Source organism: Zosterops lateralis (assembly GCF_965231275.1).
Source record: "Zosterops lateralis genome assembly, chromosome: 6".
In the NCBI taxonomy this organism is placed as follows: domain Eukaryota; kingdom Metazoa; phylum Chordata; class Aves; order Passeriformes; family Zosteropidae; genus Zosterops; species Zosterops lateralis.
Window position 1 is genome coordinate 4,421,040 of NC_139761.1, and position 20,460 is coordinate 4,441,499.

At 43.8% G+C, this 20,460-nt stretch overlaps 1 protein-coding gene across 2 annotated transcripts in view; it reads right to left on the reverse strand.

Moving 5' to 3' along the window:
• Window positions 1-20,460, reverse strand: part of SLC35F4 (solute carrier family 35 member F4) — a gene marked incomplete at its 5' end in the record, with an annotated part of 110,612 nt that overhangs the window by 14,242 nt on the left and 75,910 nt on the right. The window contains 2 exons of one of the 2 annotated variants that reach the window (XM_083863119.1): window positions 2,563-2,857; window positions 6,795-6,983. In XM_083863119.1, the coding sequence (XP_083719245.1) occupies window positions 2,563-2,857; window positions 6,795-6,983 (484 nt within the window). Of the gene's footprint in view, window positions 1-2,562; window positions 2,861-6,794; window positions 6,984-20,460 lie in introns of both variants that reach the window. The other variant, XM_083863118.1, reaches the window with a different exon arrangement.

The following is a 20,460-nucleotide window of genomic DNA, read 5'->3' on the forward strand; positions in this document are numbered from 1 at the left end:
TATAATCTCAAATATAATAATAGAATACTGGAATGGTTTGGGTTGGAAGAGACCTTAAAGCCCATCCAGTTCCAAGCCTCTGCCATGGGCAGGGACACCTTCCACTCTCCCAGGTTGCTTCAAGCCCCATCCAACCTGGCCTGAAACATTTCCAGGGATCCAGGGGCAGCCACAGCTTCTCTGGGCAACCTGTGCCAGGGCCTCAACCCCCTCGTAGTCAGAAATTTATTTTCAAGATTTAATCTAAACCTGCCCTCTCTCAGTCTGAAGCTATTCCCCTTCCATGTCCTTGTCAAAAATCCATCTCTCCTGCAGCTCCTTTAGGTATTGAGCAGCCTGAACTTTCCAGAAAGCCAATTTGAAGTTGAGGATTGAGACTCCTGTCCTTCCAAGTGGGATTTATTAAAGGAGCAGAGGCTCTCTGCAGCTTTGCCAGCCTGGGGCAGCACTCTGCAAGTCACTCCCAGGATCACTGATCTCTGCCAAGATGTCACAGACATTGTTTGTTCAGATCCACTGGGAATATCTGCTGGACAAAATGTCTGATGCCTTTAAAGCTCCTAGAGAGTAACAACATCCTCCAGAAACACAAAGATAAATCACCTCTGGTCTCCGAGGAAAGCCTGGAACTGCTGCAAATGGGTTTATTGACAAGAATTATCTACTGCACAGGAATAAAACAAGCAAATGAAGCAGCAAGAAATCTTATGAAATGTAATAAAGAGTCTTGTAATAATAAGACTATTAAGAATGCAAATCAAGAAAATACACAAACAATGCAGGTTTGAAAATACTCCTGTGTTCTGGGGAGGAGGCTGGGTGAAATGACTTCCAAAGATCCTTTCCAAATTAAATCTGTCTACAAATTAAAACTACAAATTTTCAATCCCTTATGTCACCAAAAAATTGAGGAGATGCCAATCCCATATCCAAATTGTCATACTCTGGATAGTCAAGTTGTAACACAGCACAGACCAAGCAGTTACTCCCCCTGATGGAATCATTATTTACCAGCAGTTGCTTCCTCCTTGGGATGTGAGTTCCTGACATCTCTGGAATAAGAAATACTCTGGGAAGATTCCCATCAGCTCTAACACTGGTGTCCTGAGTCCACACACTCACTGACCCACTGGAAAAATTCCTGTGGCTTTTAACACAGAGTCCTCAACTTTAAAAAGCTGAATTCTTAACAGCTGGAGAAATATATCAATTATTTAAGCACAGGCTTTTTTTTTTTTTTATGCATTGCCCCAAGATTTTGCTCTGATAGAGATATAATCAATGAACCAACTGCAGGGGATTTATCTGCATGGTTATTTCTTCTCACCTTCTTCCTTTTCTGCTGTGCAATTGTTATTACTTCACCCCACAGGCAGAAACCAAGCTGACACTGTTAATGTTCTCACAAACACTCCAGCAGAAATCTGAATGAAGCATCATTAACAAAGCACCAGGGTTTGCAGAGAAGCACTTAATTAAGTGCAACTGTTCAATTCCAGTCACACTGATTTGACAGCAATGATAATTTAGGGCCAAATTACATCCCAGATCCTGGCAAAAAAGCAGCTGAGGGAAGAGCTTGGCCCTGCTGCACTCCAGCCTGATGGTCACAAATGGGATTCCCTGTGTGCTCAGTGACAGCAGGAGCCAGGGATGGGCTCCATGCTGGGTAATTCCTGCTGGAACAGACAATTCTCTTTGAGTCAGGCACATTGTTTTTCAAGCAAGCCTGCACTGGAACAACAGAACTGTGTCCCAGCTCAAAATGACCCTGTGAATCTCCTCCCTCCCTGGGCAAGGTGTGGGATCTCTTGGTGAGCTGAGTTTTGTCCTGTCCTTTAAAGCAGCTCCCATGTCACTGTCACATCAGAGGAATAATGGAAGTGGAGGAGGAACTGTGAAATCAATTGCTACAGAATGTGAGGTACTCTCAAGCCCTGGAGACAGACCAGATGTGGTTTTCTTCACAACTGAAGCTAAGCTGCAGCCCTGGTGGTTGGACTGGATGATTTCTTTGGGTTCCTCCTTAACCTTGTATTTGTCTGATTTCTCAGGGGCTGCTGAAAAGGGATTTATGAATTTCCAGCAGGAGGAAAGGGCAGTCTGCATTGTGCTATACTTGCCCAGTACAGAGAGCAAACCACGGTATTCCACATGGAAACCACCTCAGCTCTGAGCATCTTTCTTCTCACCTAGGAGTCAGTTTGGTTGTACCCAACATTGCTATTCCATCATAAATGGACCAGGACAGATTCATCAATGACCTGATCCAGGCAAGAACACAAAATATAGATATATCAGACAACACAACAGCAAGATTAAGAGCAGATTATTAACCTTTGCTATCCATTAAAAAAAACAAAACCTTTAAAAATCAAAGATCCATTTATTCAGCAGGCATCACTCATCTGTCAGCCTCCTGTGAGCTATTTATGAATGAGGTTTTCTGCAGCATGACCTTTACTCTGCCTCCTGACACCACGGGTGGAACTGAGCACAGCAGTGACCTCAGCCCTCAGGAATTAGGTTTTTTTAAAGGGATACTGCCACAATAAAGCCTACCTGAATTTTTTGATTGGAGACTGCTTTTCCTGTGCAGTTGCAAGGTGCCCGGAATAATAAATGGGGAAAATCATAATGTTCCAGTTTGTTGAGAACCAAGTCATGAAAAAGGGACAGTCAAAGGTCTCAAAAGTGATTTTGATGAATTGTGTGGTCCCAACCCAGGAGGAAGAGACGGATAAAATGATCAGGAATCTCCAGATTAGCTTGAGAAATGTGGATGTGCAAGACTGGCATCGTGTCTGTCCTTCAGCTTCTTGGCTGCTGCTCTCTGTGTGCGTTTGTGTTCCTTCTTCTCCTGAAAAAGAAAAAAAAAAGGAAGAATAGAAAAGGAGTTGTACGTGTAATGAACGCATTCAAAATAATTCTTGGTAAAATCTCCCCTTCTGGTCCAAGTCACAAATCACCTTGCCTTCTCCCTATAACTTCTCTATGTCCCATAAATACTGAAATACTGCACAAAAGTATTTTAATAAGACCATCTCTGTCACTTCAAGGAGGGAGAACCAAACACAAACATAACACTGAGGGCTGAGGTAACACCATTACAAATAAGCTGTTGTCACTATTTGCTTTATCAGCCCTTCATTCCCTCTGCCAGCAAACTTCCAGAATAAAAATACATCCCTTGGAACCAACAACATTATAGAGGCAATTATTGTTCATGTGTGCAACAGAAGAGCTCTCTGAGCCTGCAGGTCTGGAGACAGGGACAAATTCTTATTCCTCAACACTTTTAATTCCAGAATCACTTCTTTTATTTGCAAGCTGGGATGGGGAAGTAACAAAGAGTTTGGTTTTATGTACCCAAGCAGAGAATGGCTTTTTGCAGTCAGGTTGGTGTACTTACATTTTTGGAGTTAACAAAGGAAACTGGACAGAAGGGAAGCTTGGCATGGCTAGAAATAAACCTCTGCACATAAACAAGGAGCGATCGGAGAGTTGGCACTTCCCATTTTAGGACAGCGGTTTTCAGACCTAAGTGCACATTTCCTAACACAAGTGGGGAGAATTTAATCTCACTGACTGGTGACTTGCTCTCCGGACAGATCTCCCAGAGATCCAACCCATGATCCCTGTTTTGGTTCCCCAGATCCCAGCTGAAAGCAAGGAGCACTAACACTGCTGTCCTGAGAGCTCATGGGGCAGCAATGAGCTCCAACAATTCACCCAGTCTCATCACATCACAGCAGTCTGGCAGAAGAAACTGGGAAAATCTTCTAGAAGTCATGGCCTGAAGCTGTTCTGAACTACTCCTATCAATTATCAGCCACGTTAATTAATACATGATGTGATGTATAGAAGGAACAATATGATTTTGAGAGGTAATAGATGCACTGAGTGAGAGCACACACTGTCCTATATTCAACTTTTATGTGACAGAGGTATCCTTTTGCACTCAGGTTTAGTTTTCTTTTATATTAATGGTTTTGCGACATTAGCCATAAAGAAATGTCAAACTGGGGTTCCAAGCTATTACTGTAAACCAACATTACACATTAAAAAAAAGGATTTATCATAGCAGGGAGTGCATTTGGAATCAAGGATTTTCCTAACTAGGCCATGAAGCTTTTTGTAGTTGTAATTGTATGATGTGTTCCTAAAAATAACCTGTATTCAGTGGCTCCATTGTTTAGTGGTGAATCAAGAATTTAAATAAAATTACAGGTTTATTAAAAACATGCAGAGGATAATCAGCCACGGGTCTGAAAAGACAGGCATCCTTTTAGCATTCTCCTTGGCTGCAGAGAGAAAGTAGATATTTTTATGGTACTAATAATGACTGACATCTATTGAAAGGTAAATTACAGTTTATTTGCAAGTTAGAATGGCTTAAAAAGAATATATTATAGTAGCATCAACTTGCAGGTCTTCCTGCTGAGTAAAACTACCATGCAATTAGTCCTTTTTCAGCTACCACTTAAAATAATCACAGAATGATAGAAGAATAAAGCACTTTTAGCCATGCTTTCTATTTTTCAATTACAAAATAATGATGCAATTGGTGTCACTATGCATGACACCACCATCAGCACTTGATTTGGATGTTACAGTCCCAGGTCTGAATGTCAGGGAAAGGCACAGAAACACACACTTGTTGCAAGACCTACCTTGGATTTAAAGATCTGTGTAAGTTTTAGCCTGAATAAATGCACAGTGGGGAGTTGCTGTAAGTGTTTAACCAGTGGGATTCATCCTGAGCGATGCAGTTAGCAGATAATTGTGTATTCAGGATAAATATGTTGTCTGGGGCCCTTTATATTTAATGATAATGAAAAGGCATGGTGAGAGGAGAGCTGATTCCATCCTCTTGTATCTACATCCATCTACATCTCAGCTCACTGGAGGCACTTCACTCTAGATCAGATATTTGCAATTAACTTAAGTGAAATTGTGATTGATCCCAGTGACAGAGGAGCTTGACAGCTGCTTTCAAAATCCATGGATATGCACACCTAATTCCTGGCCAAAGAATCAAAAGGACAAGTTAAGAAACATCTTTCAAAATAATGACAAGGCTTGAACTCGAAGCCACAGGGTGAGCAGGCACACGGTTCCTATTAAAGAGGTTTAGGGATTTCCAAGTCACGAAGCTGGTGCTGGAGGCAAGCACTTGTGCTTAGACACCAAATGATAATGAGGAGAAAACAAACTGATCAGCCAAAGTGGCTGGGAGACAGCATTTTACAATTGGCAAGGTAGCAGAACTCCTTGGGGTCTGCATGTAGGTGGGACTGGAACAAACCAAGAGACTTTTCCTGGGAACAGCACAGAAACAAGGCTGAAAGGACAGGTGAGAATGCAGATCACACTGCAGGTGACACAAGGAGATGGCACTGGCCAATGGCAAACTGTATGGAAGGCAGTGAGCAGAAACACCTTTTGGTCCTTTGGTCCATAGTGCAATTCTTATTGACAAGATGGTCACAGAAGAGCCTTTTGCTTGCAGTGTTCAGAAGAGTGAGATGAGGAAAACCAAAACCTACACCTTTCCATTGGAACTCTTTTAGCTATTTGGCAATTAGACCCTAGAGAATTGTATTCTTTGTATTTGTTTACCTGTTGGGCCAGTCCTAGTTAAGACTTCTCTGATGAGGATGGGAAGATCAGAATCAAAAGGGAAATTAATAAATGCAAAGTAAGTGTTTAGAGGAGTATGATGTCCAAACACTACTCAAGGCTTAGGACCCTTTTTTGGAGAAGATGGATTCTGATTTCGGATGTACCTTAGTGCCACCATGCAGAGTTATTTCAGCCTGATATCTGGAAAAATGAGATCTGGTTTTCCAATATCTTAGCTGTGATCTTAACTGCAAGATGCTGCATCAACTCCTTGCAGCAATGATCACCTTCAATACTCTTCTGAGGCTTTCCATCAAGAGAGTACTCGTGGAGTATGAGATCCCTCTGTTTTACAGCACGAGGAGGAAATGGGTGTCTCCTGCTGCCATAGGAAGGTTCAGCTCCCCCAGATCCAGTGTGCAAGGGAGATCCAACCTCTTCTTCTTCCCCTTTTTGCTCACAGTGTCTGCACAGGCAGTTTTCCAATGAACTTGGGCAATTAGGTAATTTCCTTCCAAAAAGCTTGGACAGGTAAATTATCTCACTCATTTAAAGTCTCTCCTTCTCAAACAGTGTGGTTTAGCAGACTCACAAGCCTGTGGCTGCACATTGTAACTGCTCCCATCCCATCCCTGCAGCTGCTGGATGGACACCATGGTGAAGAGGTCAGTGTTCACCACACCTACAGGTTCATTTGAGCTAAACTTCTGCAGTGAGGAGGGTGATGGAAGCCCTGACCGATGTTTGGAGCCGTGATGGTCTTCCCTAGAAATCCTTCTGCTCCTTCTTCTTCAGACCATCCGTGGCACAAGCTGAGGTCATCACTGTCTTTGAGAAGGAACTCCTAAGGGCCCTGGCATGTGGCCAGGCTGAGGAGACGCAACCACTCTGTGAAATCTACCCGTGTGCTAGGGTTAACCAGCTCTGAGGATCTTCTGTGCCTCACCGCCGCGCCGGGTCCCCTAACGCAACGTCACGTCCCTGCGGATCCCAGGCTTCTCCTCCCGTCCGTGCCACCTTCCCGCCTCACCCCCGGGCTCGGGAAGGACCTGCAGGTGGCAAACCAAACCTCAGCATGCTCGGGCCCTGCCCCATTCTCTGCGGAGACAGAGGGGAGAGGCCTCCAGGCAGGCACGCGGCGGCGCTGGGAGTGCGGCTGCGGTTCCTACCTGATCTGCTCTGCCTCTCGACTCTGCTGTGCCGACAGATTCCCGAGGGACTTCGATTCTGCAGCTCAAGAATGGGAGCAGCAGAATCTTCAGCAACAGATAGAGGGGAGAGCTGCCTAGTCATGCCTCTGTGTCTGCTGGGGCAGTTGCCTCCTGGCTTGCATTGGATGACAGATGATCGTGAGGCACCTGAGAAGAAAGAGTTTGCATCAGTTTTGTCTGGAAGGCCCCTGGAGGGATGCAGGGCTTTCAGACAGGCTGGCAGTGAAATGCACACAAAAGGAAGCGCACGGCAAAAATGCAGGTTTTCAGCTCTGCTCTGGATAAAGCAAATAAGTGAGTAAATAAATACTTAACTCTCTCCCCCCTTATAGATAAAAAGGTGATGCATGGAAACCAGTCTTCCCCCTGAAGAAATGAGAGCCCCATGCTGCAGTGTGTTCTTGGCCCCATGGCTCCGTCCACAGGGCCTGCACAAAGGAATTTGTACTCACGTGGGCCCCTTCCTGAGCACTGACACTGAATCAGGCCAGAGGAGAGGTCACCATTCCCCCTCAGGGTGGGAAGGAAGGCTGAGGAACCACTGCCTCCCTCAGTGCTGGGAGCCTCTCTAGAGGAGAGCTTCCTCCTTCCATCCTCCAGAATAATCCTGGAGATTCTTGTACAGAATGAAGCCACAGTCACTCACAGGTCTTTTGGATGAAGATTTCTGCTGCAGGATTGAAGATGCTGATTTTATGCATTCACAAACACCAAATCAGAATCTCCACATCTTCAGAGAAGTTGCTTTCTCTTCCTCTGCTACGTGCAGGCAACTCCAAGATGAGACACTTCACATGGAGGCTGGACAGAGGCATGAGGTGGCAGAGAAGACACAGGTCCCAGAAATACCAGTGGCACCAGATGAAAAGTTTTTCATTGAGTAGGACACCATATTTAATGAGTAAGAGCATGAAGGGCTGGATTAAGAATGAGGAATCAACAGCAGGAGTGCAGTGCTGGAACCCATCAGTGACTGGTGATCGATTATCCATGGATTTCCAAATTTATTGGAGGTGTCTCTGTAAGAGGTCAACATATGAGCAGCACAAGAGAGTCTTCTTCTCCAGCAGAAAGTGAGGATGACAGGCCATTCTGGCAGATAGAAATGTGTGTTCCCGGCCAGCTGAGATCACCCACTCCTTGTTTTGCAGCTGCTACTTCAGCTGGTGACCATCTCACCTAAACTTGTGGAAGATACCCACACCCAGAGCAGCCACTGACCTTGCTGTGACTTGAAAGGACTTAACAGATAATCCCAACTACTTCATACTGAAAAGAACACAAAAATAGACACAAACTCCATGTGTGAGGTGCCACATGTACAACAACTGTGGCAGAAATCCCTGAGGGGAACATTCTTGGTTGCAACACGAACCATTCCAGTGCACTTTGAGCAAAACACATCAAACCCAACTATTACCTGAAAGTATATTCCAAAGCAAGGGCTGTATCCAAGACTCAAGAACTGAGATAAGACTCTTGCCAGTGGGTTCATGCAATCTTCCATGGACTTAAAGGTGGGCTGGGTTCACAAAGACTAACAAAGACCGATGTATAAAATATGGAATTATACAGAAAAAAAAATCATCTCTCACCTATTTAGAGCCTGCAAGGTTAATTTTTACCTACCAAGTAGACGAGTGACTGAACCAGCAGCTGACCCCCTTCAGATATTCTTTCTCAAGATGCTCTTCCCTTTCTTCTCTGTCCATTATGAGGAATTCTGATGAAGGGGGGCACCCAGGTTTAGATTCTAACTGATAATAAAGTCCTACAAATCCAATCAATGCAGGAAACAACCCACACTCTATGACAGCAGATCCACAAACCCACTTTGAAAAATTAAGACCTATATGATGAGAAGCAAGCTAAGCACTGTGTTGCCTCTCCTCAATTTTTGATGAGCATTACTTTCTAAAGAGCTTTCTAGAGCCTACCTTAAAGGTGTTTTCACACCTTTAAAAAGCCCTTCACCTTGACAAATCTATTTTTTTAATGGAGAAAATAATGATCTAGCAGCCACACAACTCCCTGCATGACTTTGTTCCACTTATTTCAAAACTCAAAGAGCTACCTCTCCCACTGGTTAAACAAGAATAACATCACCTACTTGAAAAGATTTAGAAAACATATTGCAAGTTACTCCTGCAAGTTACACCTTCATTTGTCATCTGAAAATTAGTCCCAGCCTCCATGAAGTTAAACCAATCACTAATTTTGGGGCAAAATGTTCAAAAAGGCATTTCTGATTTTTCAGGTGCACAACTTAAAGAGGTTTTATTTTCAGGAAGTGTTTTCTGGCTGCCTGTCCTTGGAGAAGAAGCCACCCAGGTAGCTGGCTCCAAATCACTCCTCATTTTGATATTCATCATTTAAAGAGATTTCATTAAGTTGAAAGACATGTGTTATGTCTCAATTCAGATTAATTTCAGAACAAGATTCACATTATACTCAGCAGAAGCTTGGCAGGTGACATGCAACCAAAATTTGATGGAAGCCTGTTTTTCCTCACGTGCAAAAAGAGCTCTGGGTTATTTGTATCTGGTACAACAGAGAAGCATCAATCTTCTCCTATGCATTGACAAACCCAGCAGGTGAGACCAAAACTGTAATTCAAGAGATTGCATTAAATCGAAAGTCACTGCTTGATTTACTGAACTCTTCTTCCCTTATACCTGAAGCAATCAGACAGCGCAGCCATTTATCAATATTTCATTGTTACAGCCAGAAACCCTGGACACCTAATGCTGCTCAATCTGAACGTATTTTAAAGATATCTGTTGATAGGAGAGGGGAAGAGATAAATACTGGGCTCACTTTACAAACCTGGAGCCAACAGCAGGGACGACAAATCACCAATTGCACAGCTGAGCAGTGAAACCTCCCAGGTGGGCAGTGTGTTATCCCATGGGAGAGGAAGGGAAGGAAGAGCCCCAGGAACTCTTGTCTCACCCCACAACTCTCAGCTATTGAGCAGGGATCCACTGTCCAAACTTGGACAAACAAGTCCCTCCAAATTTGGAGGGATCAAGATCAGCATTTTCCACTGAATATAAAGGAATAAGGGGAATGTATAGGAATATAGAGGAATAACAGAATCATAGAATGGTCTGGGTTGGAAAGGAACTTAAGATCATCCAGTTCCAACGCCCTGCCTTGGATAGGGACATCCTCCACCTGACCAGGGTGCTCACAGCCTCATCCAACCCAGCCCAGAACAACCACCCTGAGCAGAGATGTCAGCATGGGGTGGGACTTCTTACACAGTTTGTGGCTTTAGCAGGGATGAATCACAGGCTGAGAGCAAAATTACATTTTGGGCATCATTTGCTATCTTAAGAGAATGCTACTGCAAGAGACTGGGGAAAAACAAATAAGAAAAACCTTGCCAGACTGTCAGATCTTGCTGCTGTATGTGTTCCTTGGAGATTGTAACTGAGTGTCAAAGCAAGACTCTGCCAATGGGATTGACCAAAGAGGAAAGGGAGAAATGGGAAGTACCTCACATTATTGTATCCAGCACATCTTAATGCACCAAATCCACCTGGATTATTTTTCATTATTGGATAAAAACAAATCCATGCTCTTTCCCATTTTTTTACAATTACTTTTAGTCTCTTAATTTGTTTCAGCAAATCTATTTCCTCACCCTACAAGTGTAGATGCTTTATGGCTTAAGAAGTAAGGCCATTTCTCTGCACATGGAGACCAAAGGGAAACCACCAAGAGGACACACATGGCTTTCCACATGACTCTAACAAAGTCTGTCCCCATCTTGCATTAATTATTATACACATATCCCAGTGTACTTTGATTTAGCAAGGTAATCACACTTGTGACTAACCTAAACTACCTGATTAATATCACTCAAGTCCAGCCTTTCCATGTTCTTTAACACCATTCTGAGTCCCAGCTGGGGGAGGAGGTGGCCCCCATCTGCTGCTGCCATCGTGTCCACTCAAGCCAGGAAGAAGAAGCACAAGCTGGTCCTCAGAAGCATTTTCACCAACCACCTGTAACCAATGCACAGCTCCCTTGCCCCTCTGAAAGATGCAGTACATGACTTATGGCTTTCTGCTCATGAACAGGTTCCCAGATGCAGCTCACACAGAAATGTGAAATTGAGAAAATGTGTACCTTCTTTGGCTAGAAAAATCTCTTCACTATTCTCCAGGGGGCTTGGAGAGAAGGATTACACTCTGAGGTTCAAAACCAACTCTCTTCAGATCATCTTCAAGTATATGGCATTTTTAGCATGTGGCAGCAGTGCTTGGAATAAAAGAGCCAACCCATGCAATTTCATTTGGACAATGTTTCCAGTCTCACAGGTGCTACTAGATCATGGAATATCCTGAGTTGGAAGGGACCTGCAAGGATCATGGAGTCCAAGTCCTGGCCTTGCACAGGACAACCCCAGGAATCCCACCACATGCCTGAGAGCATTGTCCCAATGTTCCTTGAGTTCTGTCAGGCTTGGTGCTGTGACCACTTCTCAATCACACTCTGTGAGAAGAACCTTTTCCTAATATCCAACCTGAACCTCCCCTGACACAGCTTGACACTGTTCCCTCTTGGTCCTGGATCAAATGGATTGCCAGGTAAATAACCAAAGCAACACAAAAATGCAGTCCTGGAACTAAATTCTATGGCCAGACTATCTTAGGATTGGTTGTGTCCTTTTTTTTTTTTTTTTTTTTTTTTTTAATCCAACTGCTCTGATGGAAATTTAGAACCTCTCAAACAGGTAACTGAATTCTCATCCAAAAGCCATCTGTGCATGCACAATACTGCATTACCGACACGAAGTGCTGGCTCATTTAGAGACAGCAACATCTGGCTTGATGGGATGAGCCAAAATACATTCTCTTTATTTGATTACACAATAAAATAGATGGTTAAATAGGTGATGGAAATGAGCTGAATGATTTCTGTGTGTTACATTCCCAAAGCCCTGCAGAGCACTGGTCACCTCTGGCTACCACCACAGTCAGGAGAGAGAGAGAGCAGCTTTGCCAAAAGGCCACTCAAAGCACCTACAATCTGCTTTTTAGTCATTCAGTACTAAAACACACTTATTTTACTGTGTCCTCAAAATCTCAGCTCCTGATGTCTCATTGTTTCTGCACTGACAAAAGGATGCCTCCATTGCACTGCCACGGAAACAATCGCTGGGCTTTGACAGATGGATGGAGGCAGGAGTGGGTCTGGTGTGGTGCGGAAAATACGTCAGTTGAGTGTTCCTGCTAAATGGGGCCCTGGAGAAAGAATTGCCAACGTTCCTTTTACCTGCAGTGGTACCTGCAGGAGCCAGCATGAGCCCTGGTGATGGACCCTCTCATACCCCAGTGCTCCCACAGCCTGCCCAAAAACTCCCCTGGAGCAGCCACATCCTCATCAGGAGGGCTGGAAGCTCTCACAGTGAAATTCTGCTCTTACTGATGATGTCTTAAGCTTTAGCTTTCATGTTTTCAGATTCTGTGCTGCTTAGGTGTAGTTCAGAGCCTCATATTAAGTGCTAGTAAGCTCTCTTCATAGAGTAGGGAAACAAAACAAATCCTTCTTCTGCTGAAGACCAAGGACAACTTTCAGGCCCAAAAGCACAAACAATGGTGGACTGAAAAGAGGAACAAGAAAGATGAGACCTCACAACTTGAAGCTGTAATTGGACAATTAAACCCCTATATGTAAATGGACCAAAAAGTATAAAAATGTAAGATTTTGTGACCATTCTTAGTCCACCTTGAGTGTAGCCCTGGCCAGGCTCTTGTCCTGTCCAAGGTGTATCCTGGAGGCCTTTCAGTAAATACCCACTTTATTCTCCAGGTCTGTCCAGTCTCTGTTCCAGCTCAGCCTTCCCAAGGCATCACTGACGCACAGCAAGGAGAAGATGATGTGAATTTTGTGACCAGGGAAATATTGGATGCCCATGGAATGGGGAGTGGAGTGGTGCTGCTGTTGGGAGAGGTGAAGAGAGCTGCTCCTGTCCATTTTACAACAAAACCTCATTAAGTTGGATTAGCCACGGCTTTAATTGGATTGTTTGCTACTGTTAGCACACAGCTGGGAGCAGGGCATGCAACACCATCAATCCTCAGTGACTGAGGTCCACATTTTATTTTATCCCAGCCACTGCCTGTAAAATCAAATCCTGCCTTTCACAGCACTGGTGTAAACCCACAGCACGCCAGTACAACCAGCCCAGTGTTCTAGGCAGACACCCTGACAAACTCTCCAACTTTTAATGTGTTCTGAATCAGCAATTTGACCAGGGATGTGAAGTCATGATTACATTTTACAGAAGCCAAGCAAAATCAAGAAAACAAGCACACAAGCTTTGCTGGCAGCGTGCTACGCAGGTTTGAGGAATAAGCATCTCTTAAATTCCTTCCAGCATGTCTCAAGCATCTGGAGATAATGTTCTCCATTTAAACACTGCAATGGTCTCTGTGTATTAGCAATGCACAGATGTCTGTTCAGAGTGATGTCTTGTTCATTTATTATTTGCTTGTTCTGGAAGTTTTTATGCTTGAAGGGGATGAGAAGGTTACGATAATTTTTTTTTTTTTTTGTCCTAGGGGAAAAAGATTTTCAGACTACAATGAAAAACAAATGACTCAGTGATGGCGTACAGCATTTCTCTTGTACTATGATTAACTATTGTCAAGAGCAGAAAGCAGAAAAAGTAAGATATTTTGGTTGTGGTTCACTAGTGACATCCATCAGCAATTTCTGCCAATTATCTCTTCAATGTCTGTACACAGCCCTGACTCCAGATCAGCACACAGCAACTTTGCTTAAAACCAGGAATCTCAACAACTTCCACAGGTCCTCCCATCCTTGCAATAAAATTAATAAAGAGAACTTAAATTGCACATCCTGTAATTCACTTAGTGCCTGATCAAGGGAAGTTCCACTCTACACTCTCGCACCTAATAACCCTTCCAGAGGAGCAGTTCCAGCCTATTTGTAAGGGAACAGAATCCAAGTTGGCAAAAAAAAAAAAAAAAATTAAAAAAATAAAAAAAAGCCACTCTAAGGGACTTCTCAAATTTTATTTTTCTGAAGTATGTGGCTCCTGTATGTATTGCTCTGGATCAAGGCCTTTCCTCAAAACATACAAAAACAATTACTAGAAAAACCCCAAATTCCTGTTCAAATCTTTGTTCCACCTACATTTTAATGAAAGTATAGTTAAATACGTGGAAATACTTTTTTCTCATTTCAGCCTAACTCAAACAAATGTATCACTGCCCTTTTTTAAACATGGACAAGGGATTTCATTGATTTGACACCAAAAATAGCACACCAGCACCAGTGTGGGAGTGTCAGAACAGGTCCTGATAAAGAGACTTATTTGAGAACATCTGTGGTGGAACTGGCAGCTGGAATATGGATTGTGAAACACAGTGGCTACTCATATTTGAAAGTTACTGGGCATGACAGCACAGTTAGAGTTTGAAGGAATGTAGAAGGGAGTGCTGCAAATGAAAGATGATTTTTATATGCTGAAATCAAAACTTCTACAACACAAAATGACCTACCAAAAAAAATTATTTAGAACATCCATTTGGAGCGGAATGTTTTGGACTGAATTCTGCTGAAATGAAAATGAAAACATTGATGGCCTCTCCATTGAAAAGCAAATGCTGTGTTGAAATCTCAGAATTAGCCATGACAGCTCTGGAGTCAGAACACACTGACCTCCCATGGGGAGAGGATGGACATTTCCCTCAGCACAGAACTTTTCCCAGGCAAAGAGGGGAACTACACGAGAACTTAAGACCCTTTGTCTCCTTCCAGGACTTTATTTTAAGCTTTTGCTCACATAAACACTCCTCTGAGACCATCTCAGTGACAACTTCTGAGTGAGACCTTTGGGACTCACACATTCAAAGGGATATCCTTTGCTGCATCAGACTACAGGATTTTTTCCCCCCAGACACACCTGATCCAACACCATTTCAAGTCAATCTCAGGATCAGACCATCTTCCCATCACTCCAGCACTGACTGAGCAACATGAACCCAAATAATTTGATTCAAGGCTGCACACCATCCCATTAAAAAAAACCTCTGCCATAAATTTTATAATGAATTATATCAGATGTGCTTCCAATCGTTTTGCAATTTATACACTCGACTCCAAACCAAAAGGTTAACAATCTATTAAAAAAAAAAAAACCCTCTGAAAATTAATCTTGTCATAGCTAGAATTTGGTGACATTTCCAAAAAGAAACAGACACTCCCAGTTAAACTCTCACTTTTACTTTCACTGTCATAACTCAAGAGTAGCTTCAATGAAAGCCATGAGGCTGCTTTGACATGAAGTTGTTGTGAAAGGAATTTACACCTAGGACAGTCCAGATATCACTCACCTGTATCTCATTAAGAAATAATTACAATATAGCTTCTACTTTCAAGAAACACTGCAGTAAATCCAGGCTGGCTCATGAATCTCCCAAGATCCAAAAAAGCAGCAGACACACTGATGGACAGCTCAGCAACACTTTATATTTGTTTTTATTTCCTACACAAACTATTGCCTCTCCTGGCTGATGGGTGCCTCCAGGGAGTGATTCACTCCAGCTCTCTCAGATACCAATCTTGGGAGGTGAATCACCTGCTGGAGGTGTCCAGCTCTCCCAAACTTCTCAGTGTGTACCAAGGCTTATATTTAGATGGATGTGGATGAGTCCAAGCCTGGCTGTCTCAGACTCAGGCCATGCAGCACTGCAGTGCACTGAGCCCATGTTTCAATCTCCTTGCCTGACTTAGAGCCTAATTAAGCACATTTAAGGAAGGGTGGATTAAAGGAACATTTTCCAGGTAAGCAGCTGGGGGCAGCAGTAAGGATTTATCACTGCATTGCTGCATTTTGCAATCACAAGAGATACTTCCTTCTATTTTCTCCACTGCCCTTGAAGTAATAGCTTTGACAGGTCTCATCCCTGCCCCTTCCATGATTTTTGGGACAGGTCTCCTCCATGCAGTGTCCACGCCACACACCTGGCTGATGCTGGGGAGTGGGGGCTGGCCAGGCTGAGGTGATTTGACTCAGGATTTGGTGGCTGTGGTGCCAGCTTGGCACACACTTCACATCCTCCCACTCAACCCTGGGGCCAACCCTTCTGGCCAGCTCCACATCCTTCCACATGAGCAGCACTTTTGACCACTGATCTCCAAGCACTGGGTGCACCTTCCCTACCAAAGGAGTCTTCTTGCCTGGATTTCACTCCACTCTCCAGGAGTCAGCAGCTCCTGTGGTTTTATCTAGAGGTATCTAGAAAGCCACAAACCTCAGCTGTGTGAAAACTGCCCACACTGCTCCCCTGCTCTCCTCCCAGCACACAGGCCCACAGCCCAAGTTGTTCTGGAATCTCTTCCAAGTGCTCTCCCATGCTTGGGAAAGAAAGAGGGAGACAGATGCAGTGCTTTTGGGAAGCTGGCTGCCCTATCCCATTAGGATTCTTTGGGAATTCATGCTAAAATCTTTGCTGATCTGTAAAAACTGGCTGCCCACACATTTAATGTATGGGTCCAGCATTAATTCAGCTTGGCCAGGTCCATCCTGAGCAAGAACCTTTCCATTTGCAGCCTGTTGGATATGACAGGTGCTGTCATGTACTCACTTCCAGTCTACTGCCCTTTCTGGGTAAAAAAACCTGGATTTTCCCTCCCTCAGGAGCCCAGGCAATGCCATTTTGACACTGCTGCTGCAGCCCAGCATGGGCAGAAGGTTAAGACAGGTCTAAAAGAGACACCTGGCAGCAGCTGGACTGGTGAAGCTGAAGGCAACCACAGCTTGTCTTAGACCCCTGTGAGGCAGGGACCATCTTTAATCCTCTGTATTCCCCACCAGGCATGACATGAGCCTGCTCTGAGCCCTCAGGAAATAAAGAGCAGCAAATCACCCCATTTTTACCAGCACAGCCAGCTCACCTGGCTGTAACACTGCTCCTAAAAAAGCAGCTGAGGGTATGAATTACAATATCACACATCCTAAAGCCTGGTGCTGTGCACCAGCAGTAAGCAGTCAGCTCTTCCAACTTTCCTTAAGGCGTTTTCCCCTCAAGGAAGAAACACCAGGTAGCTACCAAGCCTGCAGAATTCTAAACATCACACACACAGTTCTGAGAAAAACAACACAAACTACTGCCTGGTCTATCAAACCCCATCCCCTGTTGGTAATTGAAGGCAGCCTGAGCCAGGTAGATCGAAGAACTGGAAGTCACGCTCTGCTGACCAGCACTGGACCATGGCTCTTGCTTTGTTTTGCTCCTGGATGAATTCCACTCACAAAAAAAAAATATAAAATTACATTTTCATTGCTGGTTGGCTCAAACCAGAGACAGCTTACACACACCTTGTAGTTTTACAGCTTCAGTGTCCTCACCACACACACCTGGTGGGAAAACAGCTCCTTTCTGGCACAACAAGCAACTTTGGGAGGTACCACAGCAGCTCTTAAAAACATCTGACACTGAGGAGTGTAAACTCAAATGGTGCAGTTAAAGCCTGAGATTTCTACAGACATTTAAGTCAAAAACTCAAACCTGGACATCAGGAGTTTGTTTTTTTTTTTTTAAAGCTTTCCCTTTTGACCTCTGATTTATACAGCATGTACACCTGTTGTAAATTTTCAGCAGACTGATTTATTTGTTTCACTATCAGGGCAGTCAAATCTCCTGCTGGACAACATCCCCACATCCCCAGTGACTCTAAAGCATGACATGAAGTTGATGGGCACTCTTAAAGGAACAAGGCTCTCATGTTCTGATAAAGAGCATAGAAAAGAGTTCCCAATTTCTATCTTGTGGTTTTCTGCATTAAAGAATTGCTTAAGAGCTGACACTTCTGAAAATGAGGGAGGAAAAAAAAGCAGTTTAAGGTGACAACCGCTATACTGAGCTGAGGGACAGTAAAAAAAAGCTAGTGCCTCTGTCTTCACAGCAAAAACAATAAATCTTGAGCACCATAGTAAAATACCCTAGAAAAGCCAATAACACTACGTGGACCTAATTTCACACAATTTTAAAAGCCAGAATTGAAGTACAACAACTTTATCCGTTGTTCACGTTTCAACATCAGTTTCTTCACCAGGAATCACTCATACAGCAGCTGAACGCAGGGAACAGAAATTTAACTGCCACTAATGCCAGATGATATTAAAGTGCTAAAAATGCTATCTGAGCATTACTTTAAAAATATAAAAACACACACACATACACAACATTCCTGCTACTCTGCACGGAGTAAGAGGAGCACGCAGAGTGAACTCCTGCCTAGGATGAGATATACAGGGATGGGGAAAAAAAAAAAAAGGCATTTACCGGCTGGCACAGGCGAATTTAATTCTGAAACACTGTAAGATGGTAGCGGTGCCACTCTTGCCGAATGTTTCTTCATCCTCTGGAATTGCTCTCCCACTCAGGCGCTCACTCTGGCTTTAGTCTGCATCACCCTTGGTCCCGAGTACTACAGCAGACACGGGGCTATGGCTGGTGGCTGGATGTTGTTCTGGAGGTGCTGCAGGAGCCTACGAGTACTGATTTGCTGTTTCCCTGGGAAACCATTTGCAACACGTTCAAGCAATGCTTGACCTCTGCCAACACTCCTCTTTCATTCAATTGTTGAGCGCGGCAGATAAAATATAAATATATCAGCGGCGGCGGCGGCGCCTGGCGGACTCGGAACCGTGGCAGCCCCTTTTTGCAGGAAATTGGGATTTCACATCAAATCTCTGCGCTGTGCTGGCAACGCAGACGGCAGATTTTACTCTCAGACAACTGCGAGGACATTATGCAATGCGATTTTCTGGTTCCTTACACTGCGACAATATACGGACGATTATAGTAATTATTTTAAGTAAACTTCGAATAATGGGGCTCCTATAGAGCTGCTAAATCAGGAATGCCTCGGGCAAAAGAACAGGTGACATTCAGGTCTGTGTCTGATAATAAGGCAGTGGTATTGCAGGAGGCTCTTCTAACACCCTACAAAAATTGTCACAACCCAGATAGATACAGATATATATATACATATATATACCAGGCTATGGCTGGTCTACATTTCTTCCTCATTTCCCTTGAGACAGCCAGGACAGGTTTTGTCCCTCTTCCCCTGACACCTTCTCTCTCTTCTACTTCCTTATTATTACTATTAATATTTTTGGAAGTCGTTCACTTGGAGCAATGGAAAAGTTTCACTGAGCAAACCAGAGTCAACCCACACAACTTCTGTAACTTAGAAGATCTCACCTCCTTGTGTAACCAGCATTGTGCTGGGAGCTTCCTCTGCCAGGAAGTGGTTACTGACACCTCTAAAGAGCCCTGGCTCTGGATCTCTTCACCAAGAGATCAAGTCTTATCCAAGAATTTGTAGGGAGCAACCATTACCATTTATATTCAAGGTGTTTGATTTAGGAACAATGGGAAATAAAAAAGGAACAACCAGGAAGGCAGCTCAGCTCTACCAGAATCCACTGGCAAAGTTGCTGGTTTTTTAAGGGCACTAGTATAGACCTTTTATTTATAGTCTTTGTGCTTTTGACAGCAGCTGAGAGTGGAGATTCTTGGCCTGGGGCTTGGCCCTTCTTTCCCCATTATCCCACCAAAAAAGGAGAAGCCACTGGCTGTAGGGAAGGCCAAAGTGGTTTGAAAAGGATGAAGAATTGCTGGGCTAGAATTTTCCATCTTGGGCTTCTTCGGGCACGGTGCTGGAATCTCACAGGTTTTACACAATAACAGGTTGTGCTTGGGGTACGTGTGCAAGGACTGGTCCCTTCCCTAACCCTTAAGGAGGAGAGGGGAGGAAGCAGAGTCCCAGCTGGATCATCCTCTGGCAGGGAAGAGACTGCGATTAACCCTATAGAAAGGAGGGACAAAGTATCTAATCCCACTCTCACAGCCATCCCACCCAGTGGGACACATCATGGAAGGAGTACAGGGAAGAGAAATGGTTACAGCTGCCTGGTTTTCCACCCGGCATGTCCTCTCCTGAAAGGCTTGGAGATCTCCTTTAGCATCTCCATTATGTCCCTGGTGACTCACAAGGCTCTCCACCATGACAGTCTATTCCAAAGTATCAACTGCATTGCCTAGAGCTAACTGGCTTTTACTGCTTATCTGCATTCAGAGGATTTCCAGCACTGTGTAACAACCACTATTCCAAAGGAAATTATCTTCCCAATTTGCAGAAGGAATTTTATTCTCCTGTCCAAAGTGCTGAGAGTCAGCAGAGTTTGTGTTAGAGTAATCACTAGTCAAGTAATTGCTGGCTCCACAGTCACTAGGCTCCCTATTAATACATGTCTAGTCCTTGAACATTCATATAATATAAACAACATAATAATATAACACAGAGATTGCTTTTAGAAAACCATTTCTGCAAATAGGGGTTTATAATGGAATCATTAACGAACCTTAACAATAGTGAGGATGAAACGCATGAGACGATGTCAGACAATTGCAGACATTTCTTTCAGACAATTTCAGCACCAACAACAGAACGTGACTGAATCTAAGAGCTGCTGCCTTTTTTATTCAAAGGAGAACCAGCCACTGTTTCAACACTAAATCAGAAGCCAAATTCAGCCCCTCAAAGCCATCTTTCAGATCCTCTCCCC